This window comes from Enhydra lutris, unplaced genomic scaffold (assembly GCF_002288905.1).
Source record: "Enhydra lutris kenyoni isolate GAN:26980312 unplaced genomic scaffold, ASM228890v2 scaffoldscaffold2, whole genome shotgun sequence".
NCBI lineage: Eukaryota > Metazoa > Chordata > Mammalia > Carnivora > Mustelidae > Enhydra > Enhydra lutris.
The window spans coordinates 22,565,350-22,591,696 of record NW_019154086.1 but is presented as its reverse complement, the minus strand read 5'-3'; the positions used below and the strand labels follow the sequence as shown (position 1 = coordinate 22,591,696).

The following is a 26,347-nucleotide window of genomic DNA, read 5'->3' as shown; positions in this document are numbered from 1 at the left end:
TATTCTTAGCTTCATTTTAGAATGTTTCTCAGTAGATCGTCTCTGAATATCATTTGCATTGGCAGTCTTCTGTATTTCATTAATATTTAAAGTTGATTATAGCTGGAGAGAAAACAATCTCCCACATTGTTGGAAGAAGCGCAAGCAAGTTACTATGCTTGGTGCCAAGATGCAATCATAAATAAGAAGGAGAAAGATTAAAATTCTCCCTGTGGATTAAATAATAAAATCTATGCAGGGCCTAGATGTTCTTCTCAACCTGACCTCGGGCCACTCACCACAACAACACTTGGTAGCATGTTCTATCCATGTGCTTGTTGCTATGCTACATACAGATTGCATGCTTTTTCCTGCCTCTGGGTCTCTATGCATGTTTTTGCATTGGCCTAAAATGCTCTTCTCATGTTTCTTTGCCTGATACTGATATTGTGTATGTCTCTGTATATTTTTAAAGAAATTCTTTTTGATAAAATGTGAAATTCAGTATAGTGTTAACTCTTCCCTTATTAAATTCCATGAACTAAGTGCAACATGGCCAAATGCTTCAATTCTGTGAGAATGCAAAGTTATTTAGGACGATTTTAACAGAATTCTAAATGAATGCTTAGTAAGGATCACATATTATAATTCAACCATATTCACTAGAAAATGTGGCCTCCAGGTCCTGTCCACTGAGAAATGGAACATGGCAGCAGAAGAAAATTAAATTTTCATTTTCTAAGAGATACTCTTCAATTATGAAATAGTTTAGCTTGTTTGCTCATATTAATGCCTGATACTAAACGAGGCACAGTTAATTACCATGTATCCATTTCTCCAGAATTTCTATGAACTCTCCCTCTACCTGGTTAATGCATAGAGAGAAAATAGCTACATAACATAATATAGCTACATAACATGAATCTGGTTTCCCTTTTTAAGAAATTGACTGTTTTCAAATACTTACGTGTAGATAATAATCAATAGGAAACAATCTACCCCTTCCATTTTACAGTATTAGAATCCACTAAATGTTCAATGAGGATAATGATGGTTATGACCTCATTTTAGCAGAGGTTAAAAAGTTTTAATAGCCATTTCCTAGGTTTACTCAAGTGTCTGTCTTAAAATGTTTGTATAGTTTTATTCACATGGAGATACTATTCTGAAATGGCAACTTTGCATTTCTGTAATTTTACCAATACTTGTCCTGCTCCACAGGTGCTTTTACTTTCTGTTATATTAGATTTCATGCATATAGGTTCTAAATGCCTTTCTTAAAAGGTATAGGGTATTTTTAGGGGGGAGAAGGGGGCAACTACTTTTGTATTTTTATTATTTTTCCCCCTGAACAATAAGCCCTATAGGAATCAGATACTGAATTGAAATTGTATTTTTATCCAAAATACAAAACTCTATTCAGGAGAGGGTAAAATTGCTATATGTATGTGATATCACAAATCCAGTGAAATACCAAAAGGTTAATACATAGTCATACATTTCTAAGATTTAATGGACATTACCAAATATTCTTCCAATATATTCATGGTAGCAAAAACACTTTGCTAATATAGATTAAAAATATATATGTAAGATATCTAAAAAGGACTTTAGAATAATGCCTAACATCATATAATTATTATGTATTATCATTATTATTATTTATTTTCAGTGTACCTTTTAAGTCCTAGTATTCACCTTGTGTTAACCTATGGGCAACTTTACATATACTTTTCTTCCATTAAGATTATTTAAAAACCTTATTCTCATGAACATTACCTTCTTCATTATGTAAGGTACAAGAAGATGGTTCTAAAATGAAAATCAAATACCTTAATATTTGAAATGCAGGGGTACCTGGCTGTCGTATCTTTCCACTCTGACTCTTGTAGTCTCAGATTTGTCATTTGGGCTCAGAGTGCTGTAAATCAATGGATATAAAGTGGTTTTCTATTTTGTAAGCAGAGACCATCCTTCTACTTGGAAAATGATTGTCTTAGAAATAAAGCACTTTAGTTTCATGTTTATAAAAGAAAACTAATACATAAGCCATCCGATACTGTTCTTTAACATAAGTGCTTTTCACTGGGCTTTTCTACAGAAGGTGTCTTGATTAGTTTCTTAATTGCTTACAAGTTGTATAAATCTCCTTATATGTAATATATATTTATTCTTTTCTAACACTTGCTCTCCACACCGGAGATGTGGAGATGCTTTTGCCCTCTACATACCTCTTCAACTTACTCAGATAGAAAGTTGCAAACTCATGATTACATTGTTAAAATAGGCATGCCTTTGGGTTTAAAAAAGCAAGGTTGTGGCTTTTTATTTTTAAGTTTGGTGGGCGAAATGTAAAATCTACCTATGGTTTGTTTGTTTTTAAATAGCCATGGTTAGAATTGTAGTTATTAGAGGTGGGGCACTTTGCCGTCAGACAGGCCTTAGTTCATATGTTCATTCTACCACCTACTAGCCGTGTGACTACGGCAAGTTGCTTGGCTTGACTAAATTTCAGTTTGTTCTTCCGAAGAATAGAGACAACAATACATCATCTCCTAGGATTCCGTGACGTTATCATAGGGATGATTAAATGAGATACCATATGTAAAAGGATTTGCACAGTGAGCCCTCAGGTATGGGAGATGATAATGATTATTAGTCTCTATATTAAAGATTATTTAAGATTATTTAAGATTATTAAAGATTATTAGCCCTCAGTTATGGGAGGTGATAATGATTGTTAGTGTCTGTATTAAAGATTAAGTTTATTAAAGATTATTAGTCTCTAATATATGAATATTAGTCTCTATTAAGAGAAAAGAGTTAGTAAATGGATAATACCTGTTTCTCAGTAGTTTGATAAGGAAACAAAGACAAGAGATGGATAAATAGAAATTGTTCACATCCCATCTTCAACTTTGAACAAACACTCTCATGGTCACCTAGATTTTTTTCCCTTCAACCTATGTATATTGTCCTATGCTAGATACTACAGATATTGAAATAAAAAAGACACTAGGTTTGACTAATTTACAGCTAAAGCAGCAGAGATGAAACAGCTATTTAATAAAATTACTCCAACATTACTAAAATGCAAATATACAATACCTTAACACCTATAATAATGTGAATGTTATATGAACTGCAATATCGTAAATGCTGTCAACCCAATCTGCCCTTTATTACATGCCTCCTACATACAGGCACCATCCTAAGACTTCTAGAAAGCTTTGGGGCACCTGGTTGGCTCAGTTGATAGAGCATGCAATTCTTGATCTTAGGGTTAGGAGTTCGAGCCCCATGTTGGATGTAGAGATTACTTAAAAATAAAAACTTTTTTTTTTTTTAAGACTTCTAGAAACCTTATTCAATTCCCTCGACAATACTACGAGGCAGGTATTATCAATGTCAGCCAAATCCAAGGCTCAGAAACTAAGAAACTTGACCAAATTCAGTCTGGCTAAATTACCATCCTCACCTGAAGCAGCAAACCTCAGAAGTGTGAGACAAACCAGGTTACTCTTAAGAAGCACAAAGAATCCTCTCTTGATCTCTTCCTTCACTTTCCTATTTTAAGTGGATCAGAACATACAGAATACGACCTGAGTCTGTGCCCCTGATCTGCCATTTATTAGCCATCTGATCTTGGTCAAGTTATCTCATCTTTCTCCTCCTTGGTTTCTTCTTCTATTAACTGAGGATAATAATAATACTGACCTCCAAGGATTTTCGTGATGTTTAAATTAACCTGTTAGAGTCTTGGAATAGTTTTTGGTAGATCAATTAATGAATAATAAATATAAAGCACACACACAAAACACCTTAATCAAGCCATCAAAGGTATTCTTTGAGACAGTCCACACTTCCCTACTCATCCCACTTTTCTACTTTCACAACAAACATCTTTTTGTAGGAAACAAAAGAAACAATGCTAAATCCAAGTTAAAGTGTAGGATATAGATAAAATTCAGGACTTGGTTTGATATGCTTGCTATACATTTATTTTTCTATTTATCATATTTTCCATAAACATGAACCTGCTAAAACTGTTTTCCCCTGACTATTCCTCTTGATGTCTGAGTCTTGTTTATAGCAACAATTCCCTTGTCATTCTTCTTAAAACCAGACATCAGAAATGATGCTAATGTGATGTTTTGTGACTGTCACAGACTTAGCTCTTTTAAGGATACAGCCCATTGCCTAAAAACTTACGTTTAGGATCTTTATTGAACAAAAAGCAACATCTTAGGACAAAAAGGAAACATTTACTTCTAGTTATTCTCACTTTTTATAAAAAAATAATAACCTTTGCTTAAAAAATGCTGCATTTGTGTGTTAAATGCAGCCATGTTTCACTCCATGTTTCACTCACCAAAGATGGGTGAGACAATTCATTGGTTTGGGAGAGACTCTTTAATATGACTAATCAGACTGTCTGTGGAAACCATTTTTAAAAATTAACATTCTGCTCATGACCACTGTACTTATTTTCATTTGAGTTTTAAGTAATGTTTTATTTCTTCTTGCAAATGTGATGCACATTTATGTATAATTCATAAAGCCCATTAAAACAAAAAATACAAATTTGTTATTCTTTTGCTTAAAAAAGAATCTCTAATATAATTGTAAAAGTGTATAGTTTTTAAGATGTAATATTTAATTCACTTTTGTTGATTAACATCTTTTCTGTGATGCTACCAGGAGAAAAGCCTTAGGTCCTGAAGGTTAATATAACCAGGAAGATACATATTGTTAACCTGATAGCTTTTTATGTTTCCTTTCTGTGAGTGTATGGAGTTGAAATGTAAGATGTATCCATTATACAGCAATTAGATACAGCATTGGCTTTCCCTTTTCACAGGAAGCTGAGCAAGGATACTAAGAGAATGAAATGCCTTGGGTAAATATTTGATTAGCCATTGACAGCTTAAAAAATCAGATGTATTACTAGGTCACACAATTTTGAAGGCTACTGAGTTACGAGTTTTATATTCTGGACCTTAAAACATTTACTCCATCCTATATATTACGGTTTTGTGTCCACATCAAATACTTTTCCTACTTAATAATCTAATACTATTCTGATACAATATTCTTTTTGCTGTCTCCTCTTTTTATGAGCCCAATCGAGTACTACTTGCAGTCAGATGCCACCCAGTTTTAGCATAATTTACCATTAAAATCAACATATCCAACATTTCTATTCTTGTCCCAGGTTACAGGATACTGTAACTAAATACTTTAAAAATGCTGTAACTAGGGGCGCCTGGGTGGCTCAGTGGGTTAAGCCGCTGCCTTCGGCTCGGGTCATGATCTCAGGGTCCCGGGATCGAGTCCCACGTCGGGCTCTCTGCTCAGCAGGAAGCCTGCTTCCTCCTCTCTCTCTCTCTCTGCCTGCCTCTCCGTCTACTTGTGATCTCTCTCTGTCAAATAAATAAATAAAATCTTTAAAAAAAAAAAAAATGCTGTAACTAAATGCATTTCCCCCATGTGTCCTCCAGGTTCACCGTGGAACAGGAAATTGATTTAAAAGATGTTTTGAAGGCTCTTGGAATAACTGAAGTTTTCATCAAAAATGCAAATTTGACAGCTTTGTCTGGTAGGAGATAAACACTAATTTTTAAAAAATGTTATTATTTCATGAAAGACTTTAAAAATGGTGATGCTGTCAGCACCTTAAAGATTTAAGAGTCAAAATTGTTCAGGGGGTTGGGGTGTGGATATAGAGGCCACTTTTAGGCAACAGGCTTAAGCAATACAAATTTGATCAAGGCAAAAGGGCCCATAGTGACACTGGTTGAATGTAGACAGGCCCATCAGGTGACCCACCTCGAAGTATCCATAGGCCCTATCTAGCCAATGGGCTACTTGCAACCAGGCACAGTTACCAAAAAGGGGAAAATCCCATATGTCAATATACTCCCTCACCCTCCTCCCTCAAAAGCAGCCTTCACCCACTGGCCTCCTGGCAGGCAGCCTCTTCTCTGCTGTCCTGCCCGCTGGTCCCTTATGGCGTATTCACTAAATTTCTAGCTCCTTTAAAAAAAACGAAATAAATAAATTTTCTTTTTTAAATGATGATGTCGAACCCTCTATTTACTATGATGTTCTGAGGTAAAATAAAGTTATCTTTTGTCAGATAAATATAACAAATATATTTACCTTCTACACACAATGCTATAAATAACAGTTATAAACATTAAGTTTAGATTATTCTGGTCCATGTCATATCTTCAACAGTAGATATTCTCCAGAAGACCTGTCCTGTACATCTTTAAATTCCCCATCCTATCTGACACAATGCCTTGTAGATAATCAATAAACATATTGATTTAATGCCTCAATATGTCCAGTTACAGAACTTATATAGGATAGAAGGAAGAGAGGATAAATGCATGTCTGCTGTGAGAACCAGACACTTTTTAAAAGAATACCTAGTAAGATGATATAAAGATTATCTTAAGTCTTCAATAAGAAAAGAATGGTTTGGGGTTTTTTTTTGGAGGGGGGTGGAGGGGTTGGGTGAGCCTGGTGGTGGGTATTAAGGAGGACACATATTGCATGGAGCACAGGGCATGGTGCATAAACAATGAACCTTGGAACGCTGAAAAAAAATTAAATTAAATTTTTAAAAAAGGATAGTTTTGAAGAAGTAGCTTCCAAATATACCTGGCATATTGGGTGTTGAGTAATTTAAGAATCCCAACTGGGGGGGAAACCTAGTTGAATTATTGGATTCAGATGCCCTAATTTGTTCAGGGTAACAACATTAAGTACTTAGAACATGTAAAATCCTTTTGGAAATATTTTAAGCAGCTAATCCCAAGACATTCATCATTGAAATAAGGTACCTGTGCGTTTAAGATTTAGCTTATAGGGGGCACCTGGGTGGCTCAGTGGGTTAAGCCTCTGCCTTCAGCTCAGGTCATGATCCCAGGGTCCTGGGATCGAGTCCCGCATCAGGCTCTCTGCTCAGCGGGGAGCCTGCTTCCCTGCCTCTCTCTGCCTGCCTCTCTGCCTACTTGTGATCTCTGTCAAATAAATGAATAAACTCTTAAGAAAATATATGGAATATAAAACAATCTATTTTCTGATGATATCAACACACACACACACAGATATGTGTGTGATGTCTGGTGATCTCAAGATAAAAAAGAGCTCAGTGTGTAAGTCCTCTAGATATGCAATTTGTTGGACTCAACTCTCCAACCAGAGAGCTAAGGCATAGAATTTTCCTTAGCAGTTCATGTGCTACAGGAGAGAATTTAGTTTTCCTCTCTAGAATTAAGAACCTGTAGAAAATCAAGCTGACCGAATAATAGCTTCTAAACCTGGACAATGGGGACCCAGGAATTGAATTCAGTGAAGTGGGTGCTATGTGAAATTGCATATACATGTGCAGTCAAATGCATGTGCGTGCACACACACACACACGAAAGAAAAAAGAGAGCAGAGATAGGTTCATAGCTTTCAGGAAATTCTCAAGGAGTTGATAATCAAAAAAGGCCTTGCCCTCCCAGATTTAGAATTGGACAGATTGTTTTCCAAGCAGGACTCAGCAGTGAGATGATATTCATGTATTTGATACTGTAGCTTTCACCCCTTAATTAGAGAACTTACTCAAAACACTCAAAACACTAGTAGAGTTTTTCTAAATGTCTACTGTATAAATGATACAAATTTTGCTGTCCACTAGAAAAATGCAAATTTTGTCAAAGTAAAGGTCTTCATGGCTCGCATCCAAGCTCCTACAACTTTGAAATTTTCAGTGGGGTTGTCAGGAGGTGGGACTGGTAGAGATTCAAAAGCTAATGGGTACTTTTGTGCTTGAGTCAGAAATGTATATTTGCGGCTCAAGCATAGTATAGTTAAAAGTTCTGATGTTCCCTTCCTCAGGAATTGAGAGAATCTGTCTACCATACTGGCCAAATTCCAGCTGGATAATTACATTCCACTTTCTTACTGTGGCTCTATTTTCTGTTTTATTAGAGATTCCTCACTGTCTCACCCAAACATCTATGCAGTTATATGCCCTGCATAGAATATCTGTGGCTTTTCAGTCCCAAGAAAGTCATGCTACAGTGGCCAGTCAATTATTGTGGTCAGTGTAGCTTAAAGTTTTTGAAATATCTGGGAGGTTTATGATGTAATATTTAACCGCCTTTAGTATGTCCAGAGACAATAGAGGATAAATATATATTATGAATGTAGATGGTTTGGAAATTTGAAATAACACGCGGATCTTTCAGAGTTCATATAGTCCACGTTATGAAGGCTCTGTTTGTTTGACCAAACTTCAGTCAGAATTGAGTCCCTGTCAGAGTGCTCCCAGCAGCATGCCTGAGACCTGGCACCTAGCTGATACTTAGGTGGCACACAGTCGACGTAAACTGAAGGAGCAAATGACGGAGGGAAGGAGAGAAGAGGTTTCTTCGTGGCCACATTCTATATTACATTTCTTGGAACATTGAACTCCTTAAAACATCAGTAAGAAATCCGGATCGGCCATCCTCAACCACCATCCAATCTAAGTCTTCAGGATGACTTGAGGAAAGGTCTAAAGTCAACTTCTCAAGCTTTCAGGGGGAACTCTTTCATTCTTAACTCCCTAGCTTTTGCCAAGACCTTGGTAGCCTCAGCATTTCAGCTCAGCCCAAATAACACTTCCTTTTTCTCCCTCTCCCTCCCTCCTTCTATCTCTCACCTGTTCTCTCTGTCACGGTCCCTCAATCTCTCTCTCTCTCTTTCTCTCTCTCACACACACACATACACATAACTTATGAATCATTCATTCAAAAACTATGGGGCACCTGGGTGGCTCAGTTGTTAGGCGTCTGCCTTAGTTCGGCTCGGATCATGGTCCCAGAGTCCTGGGTTCGAGCCCCACATTGGGCTCCTTGCTCCATTGAGAGCCTGCTTCTCCCTCTCCTACTCCCCTAGCTTGTGTTCCCTTTCTCGCTGTGTCTCTGTCAGATAAATAAAATCTTTAAAAAACAAAACAAAACAAAAACCTAGTGACACAACTATAAGACTTGCCTCTCTGCTTTTGCTAGATTTGATAGTATTTATTCCCTGCATCATTCATTCGGGCACCATATGCTCTGCCCTATGTGGCTGGTGTCCTTTTCACATGTCTAGGTTTTTGCCTCTCCAAATGATGTGAAAACCCTGCTGATTAAAGTGTCTATGATGCTTAGTAACCCCTACAAGTACCCAGACAGTTATTACCATTAATTGATTATTACTTTCTACCTTAATGAATTTCATGGGGAGAATTTCATGGTGTTTAAGGTATACATTAATTGCGTTCAATGCCCTGTCTCTTCCTTTCATTTAATAACTCTTTGTGAGTCAGTTGGTGTAAACTCAGGACTAGGTCAGAAAAATGAAGAAACGGCTAAGATATCATACCTGCTCTAAAAAGGGATACAGACTTGTGGGGAGAGAGACAAAAACAGTTGGATTTAATAAAAAGAAGCATGATAGATATGCTTTATTGGAGCGGTGTGTCCAGGATGCACCAGGACAATCATGTCCTGTAGAGAATATTTGACAATAGCTGGAGACCTTTTGTTTGTCACAACTAGGGAGGACTACTGGCATCTATCTGATAAAGTCTGGGGATGCTTCTACATTCCTGGGACCTACACTGCACAGGACACACCCCGCAACAAAGAATAATCCAGCGCCAGATATCATTAGTGATGAATCACAAAACCCCATGCTAGAGAAAGCATTGTGGAAGCAGAGAGGGAAAAGAAAGTCAATTGGCAGAATGGGAGCGTATTGTTCCAAAGATGGAGGGGGAGAATATAGGTATGCATTTAAGCTTTCAAATGCAGTGATCGTTTTTGAATAATGTATTAGAAAATGATAGCAATGTTTGTCTCTAGAATACAGAACAGAGGCCCCCAGATGAGAGAGGAGATTTTGTTTCCTCTGTCACTGTGCACTGTTTGGGATTTTTTCTTTTGTATGTTTTACTTCTTCAATTAAAATTTTTACTTGAAAACAGGGTAAAAACTTTAAAAAATCGCATTCTTAGTAGAATTCGTAAATTCAAAAGAACCCGGGAAACAGTTCAGTACTATTGTGACAGTACTCATTCTTAAATTATGCAAGAAATCTTTTTTTTTTAATGCAGTGAAATCTTATCTTTCTTTAAAAATAGCAACTATGAGTTAGCAGTGGAAAAACAACCCCGTTTCACATTTTCTTGCTTCTGGAAAAATTGAGTGACTTGAGCGTCCTTTGCTAAGACCTCTTGAAATCCACTCTTTCATTCTCTATCCCATGGCATCCAGCTTTATTTCAGACTCTCATTATTGCTGCCCCAGACGATTTCAATAGCCTCCTAAATGGTTTCCAATCTCTTTTCCGTCTAATCTTTCTTCTCTACCACTGCCAAGATTGATCACCTTAAAACCCACTCTCAGATCATCCCAGTTCCCGTTCAAAGCCTCCCTTCACTATGCTTTGCACTGCCCATGGCTCAGCAGGGCATTCAGACTTCAGCTCCCTCCAGCCTTAATTCCGGCTGATTCCTTGCACACAACTTTTGCTGCACCTCACGCGTCCCCAGGGCCCCAGCTTTATAAAATCTCTCCCTCCCAAAATATCTCCTGAACGGATCTTCAGCACAAATATACCAACTTCATCAAGCCACGTGATTACACCAACCAGACATGATAACTCCTGTGTAAATTCTACAGCGTTCTATCCTTTTTTTGATGCTGCATATCACATCTGATCTCATATTATCATTATTGATGCATCGGATGTCTTCTGCCAGAATTTAAACCTCTCCAGGATTGATCCTTACATGTGTTCAGGAAGCACATGATTTTGTGCTTTCTGCCCAATACTCACTGAATGAAGAAATGAGTAAGATGAGATGCTCTGTATTTATTGTGCTTATTTTTTGTCATCTCAATTTGATGTCCATGGCCTTCGACGCTAAATTCCGTTAACATGAAACATAGTAAAGACTCATACAATAAACATGGAATCTAGAGAGTGCTGAGAATCATTTTCTTCTCAGGCGCGATTTAAAATGCTCATCTATTTGAGACAACAGAGCAAGGGAGGCTTACTTTCAACTGTTGTTACTAAAAACAAAACTACCTGGATTTTATACTATGATAGACACTATTAAAAAATAAATGAATAATTTAAATATAAAAAAAATAAAATGCTCATCTAGTGGCAGCAAGGATCCTGTTATAGAGTAGGGCTATTTTTGTAATGGAAATGAATGACTGTCAGCATTTGGATTAATAGATAATCCTCGTGGAAGGGGAAGGAGAAAGAGAGTACTAAATCCTTCAGCACAAAGTACGAGCTTTAATAAAGGAGCCAATAAAATAAAGGAATTAAGAAGACACAGCAAAAGCCACATTCAGGTCAGACTCAAGTGCTTAGATTTATGCCGGACCGACTCTTCCGTCCTGCCCTTGTTTGCTCTGCTTCTCCTTGCACCTGTAAGGCAGCGGACTGTCCTTCTCTTTCAGAGCTATACCTCCGCTTCCTTTCTCCCCTGGACTGTTGCCACAGATAGCAAACTTGATGTTCCTGCCCTAGCTGTTTGCCCTTCTGATCCACGCTTTACGGCTCCTGCCACAGGTATCTTCTAAAATCAAAGTAGCGGTGCCCTGTTACTTCTGGATGAAGCCCAGGCTTTCCAGCCTCAGAGTCCAAGCTCTTAAAGTCAGGTGCACCCCCTGCCACTCCCCACCTCCTTATGATGTAACCAGGCTCCAACTGGACCTTCAAGTCATTGCTGCTGCTTGTCTCACTTCGCTAGTACAATCCTCATTGGGAATGCCCTTGCCTGATTGACTTTCCCTTTTCTACTTATCCTTCAAGAACCAGCCCAAATGACACCACCTCTGAGAAGCTTTCCCTGATATCTCTCCTTCCCAAATGCTTTACTTTCCTTCCTCTGGACTGCCATAGCACAAAGTGCTATCACAGGTTCTACCTTTTCCTTAGATTGCTTGTTCACATACCTGTCTCTGATGTCAGAGCTCTTCAGAAGCGAGGGCTGGGTCACACATAGATGACTGTCTGTCTTCAGAGCCCAGCATGGTGTGGAGAGCCGGACAGATGCTGGGTGGGTGCGAGCGGTAGGAAGTGGTGCTGAGCCCACCTCGCTCCAAGTATGGAGGCTTCTCTCAGACCTCTGGCCCTCCCCACTCTCCTCAATCCAGCCACACTGGTGTACTTCTGGGTCCTTGAACACAGCTGGCTTGTAACTGCCTCTAAACTAGCTTTTCCCTCTGCTGGAAACTACGTTCAGGTGTTCCTGTGGCAGGCTCCTTTGTATTCCTTAGGTCTCAGCCAAAGTGACCGTCTCAGATCTGCCTTCCCCAACACCTCAAGTCAAGTAGCTCATCACCTGCCCTCATCCTCCTGCGAACGTCACCTCATCTTGTTTTTTAGTAACAATTAACCGGACCCTAAAATTGTGGCCATTTCTCGATTTGCTTTTTTATTGTCATTGTACTTAATTTTTGCTTTCCTCCTCTTAGGAAGGAACTGTTTTTTTTTTTTTCTTTTTTTAAAGATTTTATTTATTTACTTGACAGAGATCACAAGTAGGCAGAGAGACAGGCAGAGAGAGAGAGGAGGAAGCAGGCTCCCCGCTGAGCGGAGAGCCCGATGCAGGGCTCGATCCTAGGACCCTGAGATTATGACCTGAACCAAAGGCAGAGGCTTAACCCACTGAGCCACCCAGGCGCCCAGGAAGGAACTGTTTCATTCACCATAGTAAATCCAGTATATCAACAATGTCTGTCACATGGGAGGTGCTTAGTACCTGAATGAATTAATGAATGAATGTTTCGCTACTATCACAACATTTCTTCAAAGAAACAAACAAACAGGATTCCTACCTTGAAAAAGCTCAAATTCTACAAAACCTTTCGAAAGTTCATGGGTGGGGCTGACGCTAAAAATACTTTAGCAACTCAAGTACAGAGATGCTTTTGGTATTCTCAGGCTCTGTTATGGAACTCTCTTCATTTTGTTATTTTAAGCATGTCCTTGGTGACGCAGACATCCATTTCAATTGGCTGTGTTTCGGAACAGAGCCACAGAGGCAGCGGGGGCACACACTCCTATGACGGCCGCCCCGCCAGCGTTATGTTAATCAGAGATACTTGGAGCTTTCAGCGCCCTGCACAGTATCTCATACCAACAGAGTGCTTGATAAATATTTGCTCAGTGACTGAATGAATGGCTTAGAATTTTGCCCTGCTTTCTTCAGAAGAGCTTGAATTGTTGCCCAGCTTTTCTCTGGGAAACCTAGGGTTTGCTGGCCCCACTCCCATCGTATCCTTTGTGAAGAGCCCTGCTCCTCGCTGCCCAGAGGAAAGTGGGACCAGTTATTTGGCAGCAATATCTGCTGTGGCCAGAAGGGGAAGACTGCTTGGGGCCAGGGCATGGAATTTTTTATTTATTTATTTGTTTGTTTTTTGCATGTAGCTTTGTCTTTGATTTATTTATTTTCTTTTTTAGAGAACAATGAACTTTCCCTAATTGATAAGACAGGCTCATCAGTGTAAATCTTCTTAATTCCCCTCCCATCCTGGTTCATCAAATATCTGAGTGCCTACTTGGTACTAGCAGGGTGCACAGAATTTCAGGGAGGAGAGAAATTGGACGGGCAAGGTCCTGGCCCTTAAGAAGTAGGTGAATGGCCCTGCAGGAATGATGGCCTTGATTGACACATAATTCCATCAGGATGAGCAATATTGAGGGACAAGTACAGGAAAGTTCTGTGTGACATGACGGGGCGGCAGCAGACCCGTTCTTGTTTAAACCACTTTCAGCTTATATTTGACTGTGACTGCTTGAAGTTTGTCCCAAGAGAAGAGAGTTTCATTTTCTTTTTTCCCCACTCGGGATTTGTGATGTGATTTGTCACATTTTCTCCTGCTGGAATATCTAAAGGGGTGGTGGTTTTCTCCAACTTACGAGTCCTGAGGTCTCACTTAAATCTGCAGATATTTGCTGTCTGCTGTGTAGCAGCTAATCACCCTGGGGAGCTGGAACAAAGGATTCAATCTTTATTTTGCTGTATTTGAAATATAGGTGATGCCACTGGTCTGTTGGGTCTCATTCCCTTAGCTCTTCTACTTGATTGCATTTTAAGTTTTTTAGCCTTTGTGTGGTCTTTGTATTCTTTTCCTCCCCAGTGCTGTTGTCCATCCATTTTCCTAGGGCATCTACTTTGGTTTAGTGTCATATGTTTTATTTATTACAAGAATTACCTATATAGCCATACTTGTAAACGGAATTGTGGTCATGGTGCCCGTAGAGGGACAACATCCAAAGTCTTAAGCTAGGAAATAGCTAGTCTCTTTCATTCAACAATTACTAAATTCCTGTTCATGCTAGGTTAAATACTGGAAACTGACACGGTACCAGGAAACTCTCTTTTCTTAGGTTAGTTCAGTTATTAGGCCTACCAAGTGCCAGAAGCCAGGGACACGAAGGGCAGTGACACAATCCTTGCCTTCGGGAATTAGACAGTCCAGGAAGAGAGAGATACAGATGAAAGTAGGATATATCATAAAGGCTGTATGAGAACCAGAGCCTGGATTCAGTAGGGAAGAGTGGTCTGTTCTACCCAAGTGGGGAACAGCGATCAGAAGAGAGCGGAAAAGGCCTGCTAGGGCTGGAAACTGAGCCTCAGAAGCAGATTAGGTGTGTGACTGTACTGGGTTGAGGGAGTTTTTTTTTCTTCTCTAAAAATTTTTTAAAAATACTTCATTTATTTGACAGACAGAGAAACAAGTATGCCGAGAGGCAGGCAGAGAGAGAGGAGGCAGAGAGAGGGGAGGAAACAGGCTCCCCGCTGAGCAGAGAGCCCGATGCGGGGTTCAATCCCAGGACCCTGAGATCATGATCTGAGCCAAAGGCAGAGGCTTAACCCACTGAGCCACCCAGGCGCCCCAAATTGAAGGAGTTTGTGGGGAAGCAAAGACAGAGAAGTGAGGGAGGGGGTATGTTCAGGGGTCACAGTTCAAATAACCTGGAGCCCAGTGGGTGGGGTGAAGCACGCTACATGAGCGACTCAGAGGAACCTCACGGAGACCCTCGCATTGCCCCCTAGGTCTGCTGGTGCGCAGTATACGGAAGGCAGGGTGAGAGGCAGAGCCAGCAGGAGAGGGGAGACAGGGCTTTAAGTAGGGTTGTAGGGGCACAAACTGGCTTGGGTCTGATGAGATCATCCCAGAGCAAGGCTTGATGTGAAATGGAGGCACTAGAGCCATTCAGAACTGCTGTGCCATTACAGACTGTGATGTCCCTTGGAAACTCATTTTAAAAAAGTATTTCCATATGTTGCTGAGTTTAACTTCCTGATTAAAACAAAACAAAACAAACTTTTATCTCTATGTTAATAGGTGAGCTTGGCCTATGATTTTATTGGCCTTTTATTAGACTGTCCTGGTTCAATCTTAATATGGTAAGACTATCCATAGATGACTTAGATTGCTTTATTCTCTTTCTAGAATTGAAAATGGATTTATAATAGAAAATCCTATCCTTTCCTTGAGGGATTGGCTAAATTGCCTAGAAAACCATCCAGGCTTAGATTTTTTTTTTTCCTTTTTGCTCTTCTTTCTTTCTTTTCTTTCTTTCCTTCTTTCTTTCTTTCTTTCTTTCTTTCTTTCTTTCTTTCTTTCTTTCTTTCTTTCTTTCTTCCTTTCTTTCTTTCTTTCTTTCTTTTTTTTTTTTTAAGACAGGGGATGGTGGGAGGGCCAGAAGGAGAGAGATTGAGAGAGAGAGAGAGAATCCCAAGCAGGCTTGAGGCCTAGTGCAGAGCCCAGTGCAAGGCTCAATCTCACTACCATGAGATCATGACCTGAGCTGAAATCTAAAGTCAGATGCTTAAGGTGCCCATAGGCTCACATTCTTTAATTTTGAGGAAGGAGGAAGTTTTCACCTACTCATTCAGCTACTTTAATGGTTACTGGATTATTCAGATAGTCTATTTTTTTCTTCATCCAGTTTTATCATTTGTACATTTCTATAAAATTGTCTGGTTGATGGCAAATCTCTTTATTTTCAAAATTATCTGCATAAAGAAGCACAAGAATCTTTTGGGGAGATGGAAATATTCTGTATCTTATTTGTGGAGGTGGTTCACAGATATGTATGTCAAAACTTATGAAGGACACGTGGCGGCTCAGTTCGTTAAGCATCAGCCTGCGGCTCAGGTCATGATCTCAAGGTCCTGGGGTTGAGCCCCACATCAGGCTCCCTGCTCGGCAGAGAGCCTGTCTCTCCCTCACCCTCTGCCTGCTGCTTTCCCTGCTTGTGCTCTCTCTTGGTCAAGTAAATAAATACAATCTTTAAAAAACCAAAACAAAATAAAAACTTACCAAACTGTGATGTGGTCTGTAAAATATATTTTTGTTTTCCTGTATTGTAATCATTGTATTGTAAATACATGCAGTTCATAGTAAATAAGTTATACCTCATACATGGATTCACGTTTGTCTGCAGGAAATTATACGAAGTATTTTTTGTGATTTTAAAAAATTCTCTCTGTATCTTTAGACATGTTTTCTTTTGTCTTAATATTGTTTATTTAGGTAATCTCTCTTCTTTGTGAATCTTGTTGAAGGTTTGTCCATTTCATGTTCTTTTAAATAACCAGCTCTGTGGGAAGAACTCTCAGCATCCATGTTTTCTTGATCTATCTGCCATGGTGCCTGGCACCTCCTACCCATCCTCTCACCATTTTGTAGGGGTAAATGAGGGCATATAAGAGGTTGGATGCCTGGAGGAAGAGGGTACCTTTGTGGTAGAAGCCAGCATTGAAGGGATGAGATTCCTTCTTTCAAGGTGTCCAGTGCAGTCGACAGATCAGGCTCAGGAGCTGCGAGGCAGCTTCCTCTGAGCAATGATATGTGGCTAAAGTATCATTCGGTATCTTTGAGAACTCTCCTCAGAATATTTAAAGAGGGCTTAGCTGGCAGTGTGGACACTCATTACCCTTTAGGAACTACATTCTGTCACTTTTGTGTTCAGGGCCATAATACTGGCTCTTGGTGCATGACCCCACCTTCACTGGCCCACTGAACAAAATGGGGAGCAGAATCTGAAAATGATCTAGCATCAGTTAACTACTAAATGGTTCATATATTTGACTCTCTTGGAATTTGTGTATTTGTTTTGCCAGCTGAATGTATCTGACTAGTTACTTAAGGCAGTTTATATTTTTCTTCTTATTTGTTGGAAAAAAAAAAAAACTAGTCTTCTGGATTTGCAGGAGCTAATTATACTTAATTGTTTAATGTCAAAACTCTATTGCTTTTTATTTTTCTCCTAGTCATCAAATGTCTTCTAGAAGAAAATATCATAATATGTGAGACATACTATTTCAAAATGCAAGCTTATATCTTAATACTAAATATAAGTTGAGGAAGTAATATCCCTATTAAAAGTATATTCAGAGTTGCCACTCAGTTGTCTTGAGGTTTATTCAAAATAAGCAGGTGCCATGCAACAGATGTATCAAGAATGTTATTGAGCATTACTCCCTGTCAGTATAAGATAATTATGTGTTTTTGAAAACTTGAAAGTGTATGTTGTGGGTAGGACTGGGTTACTGAAAAAGTCTTTCTATGTAGCCTAATGGGAAATGCACTGTGCTTTTACTGAATAGTGCATCAGCAACAAGGTTATCTTAAATTTGAATTCCACCTCCTGGAATGGAAAAAGGGGGTTGGGGTTGTGGGTGGCAGAAACTTGAGTAATCTTGTATCTTGCTTCCTTGTGCTATTTTTCTTTTTATGCATTTGAACTATGTTTTGTTCATTTTGTTTTGATCTTGAGGACAAAAGTTGGAAACCCAACAACCTATTGCTTAGTTTGCTGGAGTTGCCATAACAAAGTCCCAGACTGGGGGGGCTTGAACAACTGATGCTTGTTTTCTCATGCTTCTGGGGGCTGGAAATCCGAGATCAAGATGTCCTCAGGCTTGGAATCTTCTAGACCTCTCCCCTTGGCTTGTAGATGTCTGTCTTCTCATAGTGTATTAACATTCTTCAGATAAATAGGACCAACAGGATGTGTGTGTCTGTGTGTGTGTGTTTATAGAGAGAGATGTATCTATCTATATAGAGAAACAGACAGACAGACTGAGACTGAGATTTACTTTAAGGAACTGGCTTGCACACTTGTGGTGACTTCGGAAATTTAAAATCTGCAGGGTGGGCTGGCAAGCTGGAGATTGAGGGAAGAGTCCAAAAGCAGTCAAATGGAACAATTCGTTTTTGCTTAGAGGTCAGTCTTTGTTCTAAAGCCTGCAGCTGGGGGCATCTCTAAATACAGTCATATTCTGGGGCACCTTCTGGACTGGCTTAGTTGGTTAAGCAGCTGGCTTCAGCTCAGGTCATGATCCCAGGGTCTAGATTAAGTCCCGTCTTGTGCTCCCTGCTCAACAGGGAGCCTGCTTCTCCCTCTTCTTCTGACACTCCCCCTGCTTGTACTCTCTCTCCCTCTGTCAAATAAATAAATAAAATCTTTTTAAAAAATAAAAAAAATAAAGCCTTCAGGTGATTGGTTAAGGCCCCCCACATTACAAGGGCAATCTGCTTTACTCAAAGACCACCAATGTAAATGTTAATCTCATCCAAAAAAATTTTTTTGCAGAAAACATCCAAAATGATAGTTTGGCTAAATATCTGGGTACAGATATCCTGGCCCAGACAGGTTGACACATAAAATTAGCCATCGGGCATGGTCTTCCTTCTCTATCTCTCTGTGTCCGAATTTCCTATTCTCTTTAAGGACATCAGTCATATTGGATTAGGGCCTATCCTAATGACCTCATTTTAACCTAAAACTCTATCTCTAAATACAGTCATGTTCTGGGGTGCCTGGGTGGCTCAGTCATTTAGCATCTACCTTCAGCTCAGGGCATGATCCCAGGGTCCTGGGGTCGAGCCCCGCATCAGGGCTCTGCTTGGCGGGAAGCCTGCTTCTTCCTCTCTCACTCCCCCTGCTTGTGTTCCCTCTCTTGCTACGCCTCCCTCTGTCAAATAAATAAATGAAATCTTAAATACATACACACATACAGTCATATTCTGAAGTCTTGGGAGCTAGAACTTCAACACATAAATTTTGAGAGAACACAATTCAGCCTATAACAGCCATTAATTTAAAAGTAAGCATACATAAAAGACAACTCTAAGGGAAAAAGCCTTCCCAACACTGAAAATGTGTTCTTTCCTCTGACTTTAGGATAAAGCATGTTTGTGAATCCTCAGATAAGCCAATTAACTGGAATGGAAAGTAACTTTTTTCTATTCACTTTTCTATAATCTAAAAGTCAATTTTGTTTTTCTTTGCCAAGAATATTTCTATTATCACAGTAATTAGAGATACAAATTTTTAAAAATTTCGTACTCTGGTTATGTGTGGATTTCTACCTGTTTTCTTCATTTTGTGCTTTAAAATTTCAGATTAGAGTGCAAATGTTTGAGATGTTTTTATCTTGAGTTATGAACTAATTTGAAGTTGCTATTAAAAACAGAGCCACATTTCTGCTTTCTCTGGCAATATAAGAAATAAACAATGGGAAAATTACCAATAAAAATGAAGGGAAACATTAACAAGAGAATATAAAACAAGAACAAATCAGAAAACACATCTTCAAGGCTTCTCTGAAATCATAATATAATCTGACATTATCTCTTCTATTTTAGAATCAGTGCCTTAAGTCACATTTTCCAAAGCTGTTTAAATAAAGAGTAAAAGGCTCCTCTATTTCTGATACTGAAGAAATGCTTCTTTTCTCTCTCTCTCTCTCTCTTTTTTTTTCTTTTTCTGCAGATAATAAGGAGATTTTCCTTTCCAAAGCAATTCACAAGTCCTTCCTCGAGGTTAATGAAGAAGGCTCAGAAGCTGCTGCAACCTCAGGTCCCAAGTTATCATTTTCTACAATGTTCTCACTTTTTTTTTTTTTTTTGATTTGTATCTTTAAAACCATCTTGGGTGGGGGTTGGGGGTCATTTTTACAATGAAGCTAAAAAATACTGACTCTGCTCTTAGAAGTCAAGCTAATGCTGAATCAGCTAGAATTTTCTAAATAGGACATGAAGCGTGCACTTAACTCCAGTGCCCCAATACAGAGTAACTCTAATGAGAGGCAGGAGGACATTGGTGGCTCTGTAGAATAGATTTCCCTGCTGTGCTGCCTGTTTAAATATTTTAGATATTTTCTCATCACCCATTTAAACATTCTTCTTCTTACCTAATTACTTGTGGACACTAGTTCTTTTTTTTAAGATTTTATTTATTTATTTGAGATAGAGAGAGAGAATGCAAGTGGGGGAGAGGGGCAAAGGGAGAGGGAGAAGCAGACTCCCTCCTGAGCAGGGAGCCCAACGGGGCTGGATCCCAGGACCCTGAGATCATGACCTGAGCCGAAGGCAGACACTTAACCAACTGAGTCACCCAGGCCCTCCTGGAAACTAGTTCTTAATTTTGTCAAAAGTCTTGCTTTTTTAAAAGCACCCACATAAACAAGACATAATAAATAATTTTAAGTAATTTTAACTGAATAATGCTGGTAAAATAATTTTAAATAAATAATTCTAAAATTTTGACCTAAATCACATGTTCAAAGCAAAATGTTAAATGTCCTTGATTATTTTGAATGTTTTGATTTCCCCAGTTAAATGAGAATGATTTTTTCCAATGACATTTTTTCCCATTTATTTCTTTGAGTGTGTTTCAATCTCATGTTCCACTGCTATGTTCAAATTTTAGTAGGATTTTTCCTTCCTCTGGCAAAACGGAACCTATCATTTTTTTAAACTTCTGCATAAATTTGTCCACTAAAAGGATATCACCAGTTAAAACAGTGTTTTCAGGAGGAAATAGAAACACAGTAGTCTTGGGCATCAGGAAAGCCTAAAATCTTACATAATTTAATCTTGACCTTTTCCTTATAATGAATCACCCTGCAGCAAGTATAAAATGATTATCCCATAATAAGGATCTCAAGGGAATTCAGTTTCCCAGCCATAAGAAACATCATGCTTCTCTTACTGCTGCTTTTTCCCTTTAATCACTGCCATTCTGGCCACTTACTAGAAGTATGTAAAAATCCCCATTTTAGACAAAAGGAAATAATGATCTGGGAATATAAAGAAACTTGGTTTTTTGTTTGTTTGTTTGTTTGGGGGTGTTTGTTAATTCTCCCCCTTTCCTTAGTTCAAAGGTCATTTTAGTAAAGCCATATATATTTATCTGAAACGGAGAATAAAAGTTTTGTAAGAAGCACAATAAATTTTTCTAGTATTTTTGGTGGATTGGAGGTAGGAAACTTTGTGTGTGTGTGTGTGTGTGTGTGTGTGTGTGTGTGTGTGTGTGTGATGTGTTTAAAGATCAAGTAGAAATGTTGTCACCTTCATAATTTTTTCTCTAAGTCTTTAAAATTTTGTTTCCTGTAAATTGTTGCCTTTGCATTAAATATAGATGGTGTTGGAGAAATTACTCATTAGTCTCTGCACATCCACAGACATGTAATTACTTTCTCTCTGCACTATAGGAATGATTGCAATTAGTAGGATGGCTGTGCTGTATCCGCAAGTTATTGTCGACCATCCATTTTTCTTTCTTATCAGGAACAGGAGAACAGGTAAGTCTGTTATAAGAATGGGACTTTATTTATAGGCCAAAAAGAGATAATTTTTTTTAAAAAAGAGAGAGCATTTTTTTCCACATTACTTATCAGATCATGTCTAATATTCAAATGATTTTTTAAAAAGAATTATTTATATTTTTATTTTTAGAACACTGCTAATTGTCAGCAAGAAGGAAAGTAAATATCCCACTTTTTTGTTCACACCCTGTTTTGTTCACTTCCACCCCAACGCAGGTACGGTCTTGTTCATGGGACGAGTCATGCATCCTGAAACAATGAACACAAGTGGACATGATTTTGAGGAACTTTAAATCATTTCATATGCAAAATAGTAACTAAACGTGTTATGTTTGCAACTGGTGTATTTAAGATTTGTGTCTTACAGTGTATCTTATGATAATATTTAAAAATAGTTCCAGATAAAACAATGTATGTAAATTATAAGCCAACTTGTCAAGGAATGTTATCAGTATCATTGAGGTAATAGTCCTATGGTGTCATTGTGTCTATTGTGCTGGTATTTAAAATAAAAGTACATATTGATCATGTGAACAACTCTGTTTTCATTTCACAAGTTGTACTATAAGGATACTTCTAGGTAAACTTTGGAAATGGTGATTTTTGGGACATCGTAAATCTTTCATAATCATGCAGAAGCAAAGCAGTGAAGTCAATTAGCAGTATTACACTTACCATAAGAAAGCAATAACAAGTCAGATGAAGACAAGCAGTCCCCCAAAATAGAATTGTTATTTCTCTGAAGACGGTATATAGTGTGGTATAAAAGAATGTAAACTGAACATCTTCTGTAGGCTCTATAATAAAACTTGATAGAAAAAATAGGACTATGCAAACCCCTAGCTTATGGCTATAGCTTATTTACTATGTCTTTAAAAACCCACTGCACTTCAGCAGCCTGATATAGATTAGAAACCTGGTATATCACCATGTTTTGGTGCTCCAAGTAAAATCCAAATTATAACAAAGTTCCCGAGAGTCCCCAAATAAGCCTTATGAGCAAATTAATAATAAAAATATGCCCTTCCATAAGTCACCAGAAAATTAATGAGAAAAATCGTGCTAGTGCAGATACTGTAAACTGGCATGTCAGGGGCTGAATGCTGCCCTCGGAGATGTTCTTGTTTGTCCTTGTGGAAGGTTTTTATGTTTTGAACTTGAATGTAATTAGGGTATCACAGTCCTGGTTTCTCCCATTGGTCACCTGGTGGCTCTAGGATGCATTTGTGTTTGGGTCCTCTAGAGAATATATTGAGTATTTTGCAGGATATACTCATCTTTTTTCCTAGTGCAAGAAGTAGTTGATTCCAGCGGGGTCACTGCCCACTTCTTAAGGTCTCCAGTGAATGACTTAGTCATCCTTTGGCTGAGATAATGATATTCCTTGGGGCCAGGGTATGGGTGGGGGAAGGAGCTGAGGGAGAATGATTTCAGCAGGTTCCATGAACGGAACCAGGCCCATTTGGCATATTTTTGATTCTATGATTAATAGTTGCAGAAAAAGTTTGAAACATTTTTGGAACTTAACAGAAACAATTTGCATGTAACTATCCTGTGTGTTAGGTATTTTGCTATGATTTGGAGCCATCAACAAGAACTGATATTATTACTACTTTAATTCTGTTCAGGGGAGTGATTGTTTGGGGGAAACCAGCCTTGACCCCAGACCTACTGAATTCTAAGCTCTGGGAAAAAGCTTGAAAATCTATGTTAAAAACTTGTTAAAAACAAGTTCCCTTGGTGAGCTTGTTACATGCTAAATCTTAAATGTCACAAAAATAAAGGATACACATGGAATGCTTACTTATATAGTAGTTGTTTCAATATGGTTAATTTATAGAAAATTAGACCAATCAATAAAGTATCCTAAAGTATCGGAGCGTCTTAAACTCTGTGTGTAAGGGAGTAACCTGGTGATTCTATTCAAAATGCAGATTCTCATTTAGTAGGTCTGGGGTGGGACCTGAAATTCTGCATTTCTCACAAACTCCCAGGTGTTGTGATTGCTATTGGTACACGGACTCAGTATCAGAACTCCCCGTAACATAAGGTTTGCATGTTTGGTACTTTTATATATAGAAACAGAGAAGATGTATAATACTCACACAACTTGGAGAGATTTGAGTCTACGTTAAAAATGCAGTGCCCGTACACAAAAAGAGAAAAATGGTTTTATTCTAAAGTTTCTTTTTTCATGTATATACTATGGAAAAATGCAGACTTCCGGTGCATATTAGAACACTTGAAATATATTATTTAAAAATATAGAGACATTTATAGGCAATGTGCACAAAAATATTTATGAATACCTGAGGACACAATACTTAACACTGAATCATTTACAGCTTATATTTTCAGAAGACTTATAGTTTTTTCATAAGGCTGAGGTTATTGTAGAACAGTGCTCTTGTTTTCATTTATAATGTATGCAGATTGGGCTAACTGATGTTGATTCAGTATTGTTATTCAGAGTTTGTGATATTCTTCGTTACCTTATCACTACTAGTTAAACGTTACATATATTGCTATATCTGTATGTCCATCAGTCAGCTAAAGGAGTTACCTGTAAGGAAGAGTAAACATCATTAGACAAGCATATGAATTTTATAACACACCAAATGCAATTTTTACTAGCTGATATAAGATTAAACTCTATCATCCATGATGTTTACCTTAAAATATTTCAATACAATTTAGATGTCCCTTAAATTAAAATGGATTCTGCCTTGTTATTAGCATGTTTGTGGAATGCATAAAAATAGAATACTTGATAGTACCAGGTTTTTCCTATTGTTTGACTTTGTTTATAATTTCTTTAATATCTTCTGTTCTATTAAAAAGGTAACATCACATAGTTCAGTTCCGTTTCCTTTCAAAAGTGTAGTTGATCACACACACACGCACACACACATTATACACAACTTATGGAAATTTCTTTCTCTTTGAATATATACTTTGGGAAGAAATCAATAACAATTATATATCTTTTGCTTTTATTTTAAATCTTTCTAGCTTTCCTGAGGTATAATTGACAAAATTGTATATATTTCAAGTGTACAATGAGATTTCATATACATATACAGTATGAAATGATTACCAAAAATGCATCCATGATATCTTACCTTTCTGTGTGTGTGTGTGTGTGTGTGTGTGTTGAGAAGATTTATTCTCTTAGCAAATTTCAAGCATACAATATAGTATTCTTAACTACAGTCACCATGCTTATTTTTTTTTAAGATTCCACATTATGAAAGAGATCATACAATCTTTGTCTGTCTTTATTTGGGTTGTTTCACTCAGTCATAGTGTCCTGCAGATTCATCCATGCTGTTGCAAATGGCAGGATTTCCTTCTTTTTTATGGCTGAATAATATTCTTTTGTATATTTGTGTATATATGTATATGTACATATATCACAAAGGAATATATATATTACATTTTCTTTATTCATGCATCAATGGATACTTAGATTGCTTCCATATCTCGGTTATTATGAATAATGTTGCAACAAACAGGGGAATAGATATTTCTTCAAGATACTAGATTTTGTTTCCTTTGGAGATATTTTAGATATTAACCATTTATCATATATGTGATTTGCATGTATTTTCTCCCATTTTGTAGGTTGCCTTTTCATTTTGTTGATTTCCTTTGCTGTGCTAAAGCTTTTTAATTTGATGTAGTCCCACATGTCATTTTTGCTTTTGCTGCCTGTGTTTTTATAGTGTCACAGCCAAAAAATTATTGCCAAGACCAATGTCAAGGAGCTCTTTTCCTGTGCTTTCTTCTGAGTGCAAACATGGAGAATATGATACTTAGCCCAGCCGCTTTGTTTCATGTCTGCCAACAAAGTTATTCTTGAAGGAATGTTGAAGCCTCGACATGCACATAAAAATAGCTTATGGGAAAAAAATCTGTCTCTCATGAAGACAAGGAGAGAGATTTCCACAGAAGAGTCAGTTTGTGTATTTTCTGTTAATTACTTTGATTCAGTGTATAGGAGATGGTTTAACATTAATAAGCTAAGAGCTAACAGTGCATCCTGTTCATACCAGCTTCTGATTTTGGTGAGACAAAGATCCATGTATTTGTGAAAAGGATGTTTAATTAATGCAAATAATACCAGTGCAGATAAAACAAGTACTGTCCTTAGTCCAGATACACTCTTTATTATACATTAAGTATAGATGAACTTTTCCTCTATTTGAAAATTGCAGAGTTTTTTGTTTAACTGGGGAGAAATAAAGTGGTTATGTGTGACATATGGCATATTCCAGAAAATGTTTCTTCAGCAGTCATCACAGCTTCCAGCTGATGTAGCAGTTTTTTTCTCTTCCTCAAATAGGATACACATTAATGTTTCATCTCTCTTTTTCTGAAAGTTTTGTGATAATTCATGGATACATAAGTCTGACATTTGTTCACACAATTGCTCTTTGCTCTGTCTGTTATTCAAAGAAAATTGCTGATGGAGAGATTATCGTTTTCTCTATGATTGAGTGACCCCCCCCTTTCTGGTGTTTTCTGCTTAAATATTTATAACCAGATAGCTATGGAAGAAACACAGGCTGTGATATGGGAGGGAACCAAGTTTAAACACCAGATCTGCCACTTACTAGATATCTGTCTTTGGAACAAGTTGTATAATCTATCCTTTCAAATAGTTAACATCTACTTCAT

At 37.9% G+C, this 26,347-nt stretch overlaps 1 protein-coding gene across 3 annotated transcripts in view; it reads left to right on the top strand.

Annotated features, from left to right (window-relative positions):
- LOC111150640 (serpin family I member 1) overlaps window positions 1-22,290 on the top strand; it is a 71,354-nt gene extending 49,064 nt beyond the window's left edge. The window contains exons 6-9 of one of the 3 annotated variants that reach the window (XM_022508128.1): window positions 5,481-5,578; window positions 19,831-19,917; window positions 21,554-21,643; window positions 21,884-22,290. In XM_022508128.1, the coding sequence (XP_022363836.1) occupies window positions 5,481-5,578; window positions 19,831-19,917; window positions 21,554-21,643; window positions 21,884-21,960 (352 nt within the window). In that variant the 3' untranslated portion in view covers window positions 21,961-22,290. The remainder of the gene's footprint in view (window positions 1-5,480; window positions 5,579-19,830; window positions 19,918-21,553; window positions 21,644-21,883) is intronic. The other 2 variants (XM_022508135.1, XM_022508143.1) reach the window with 2 other exon arrangements.
- Window positions 22,291-26,347: the final 4,057 nt, after the last annotated feature.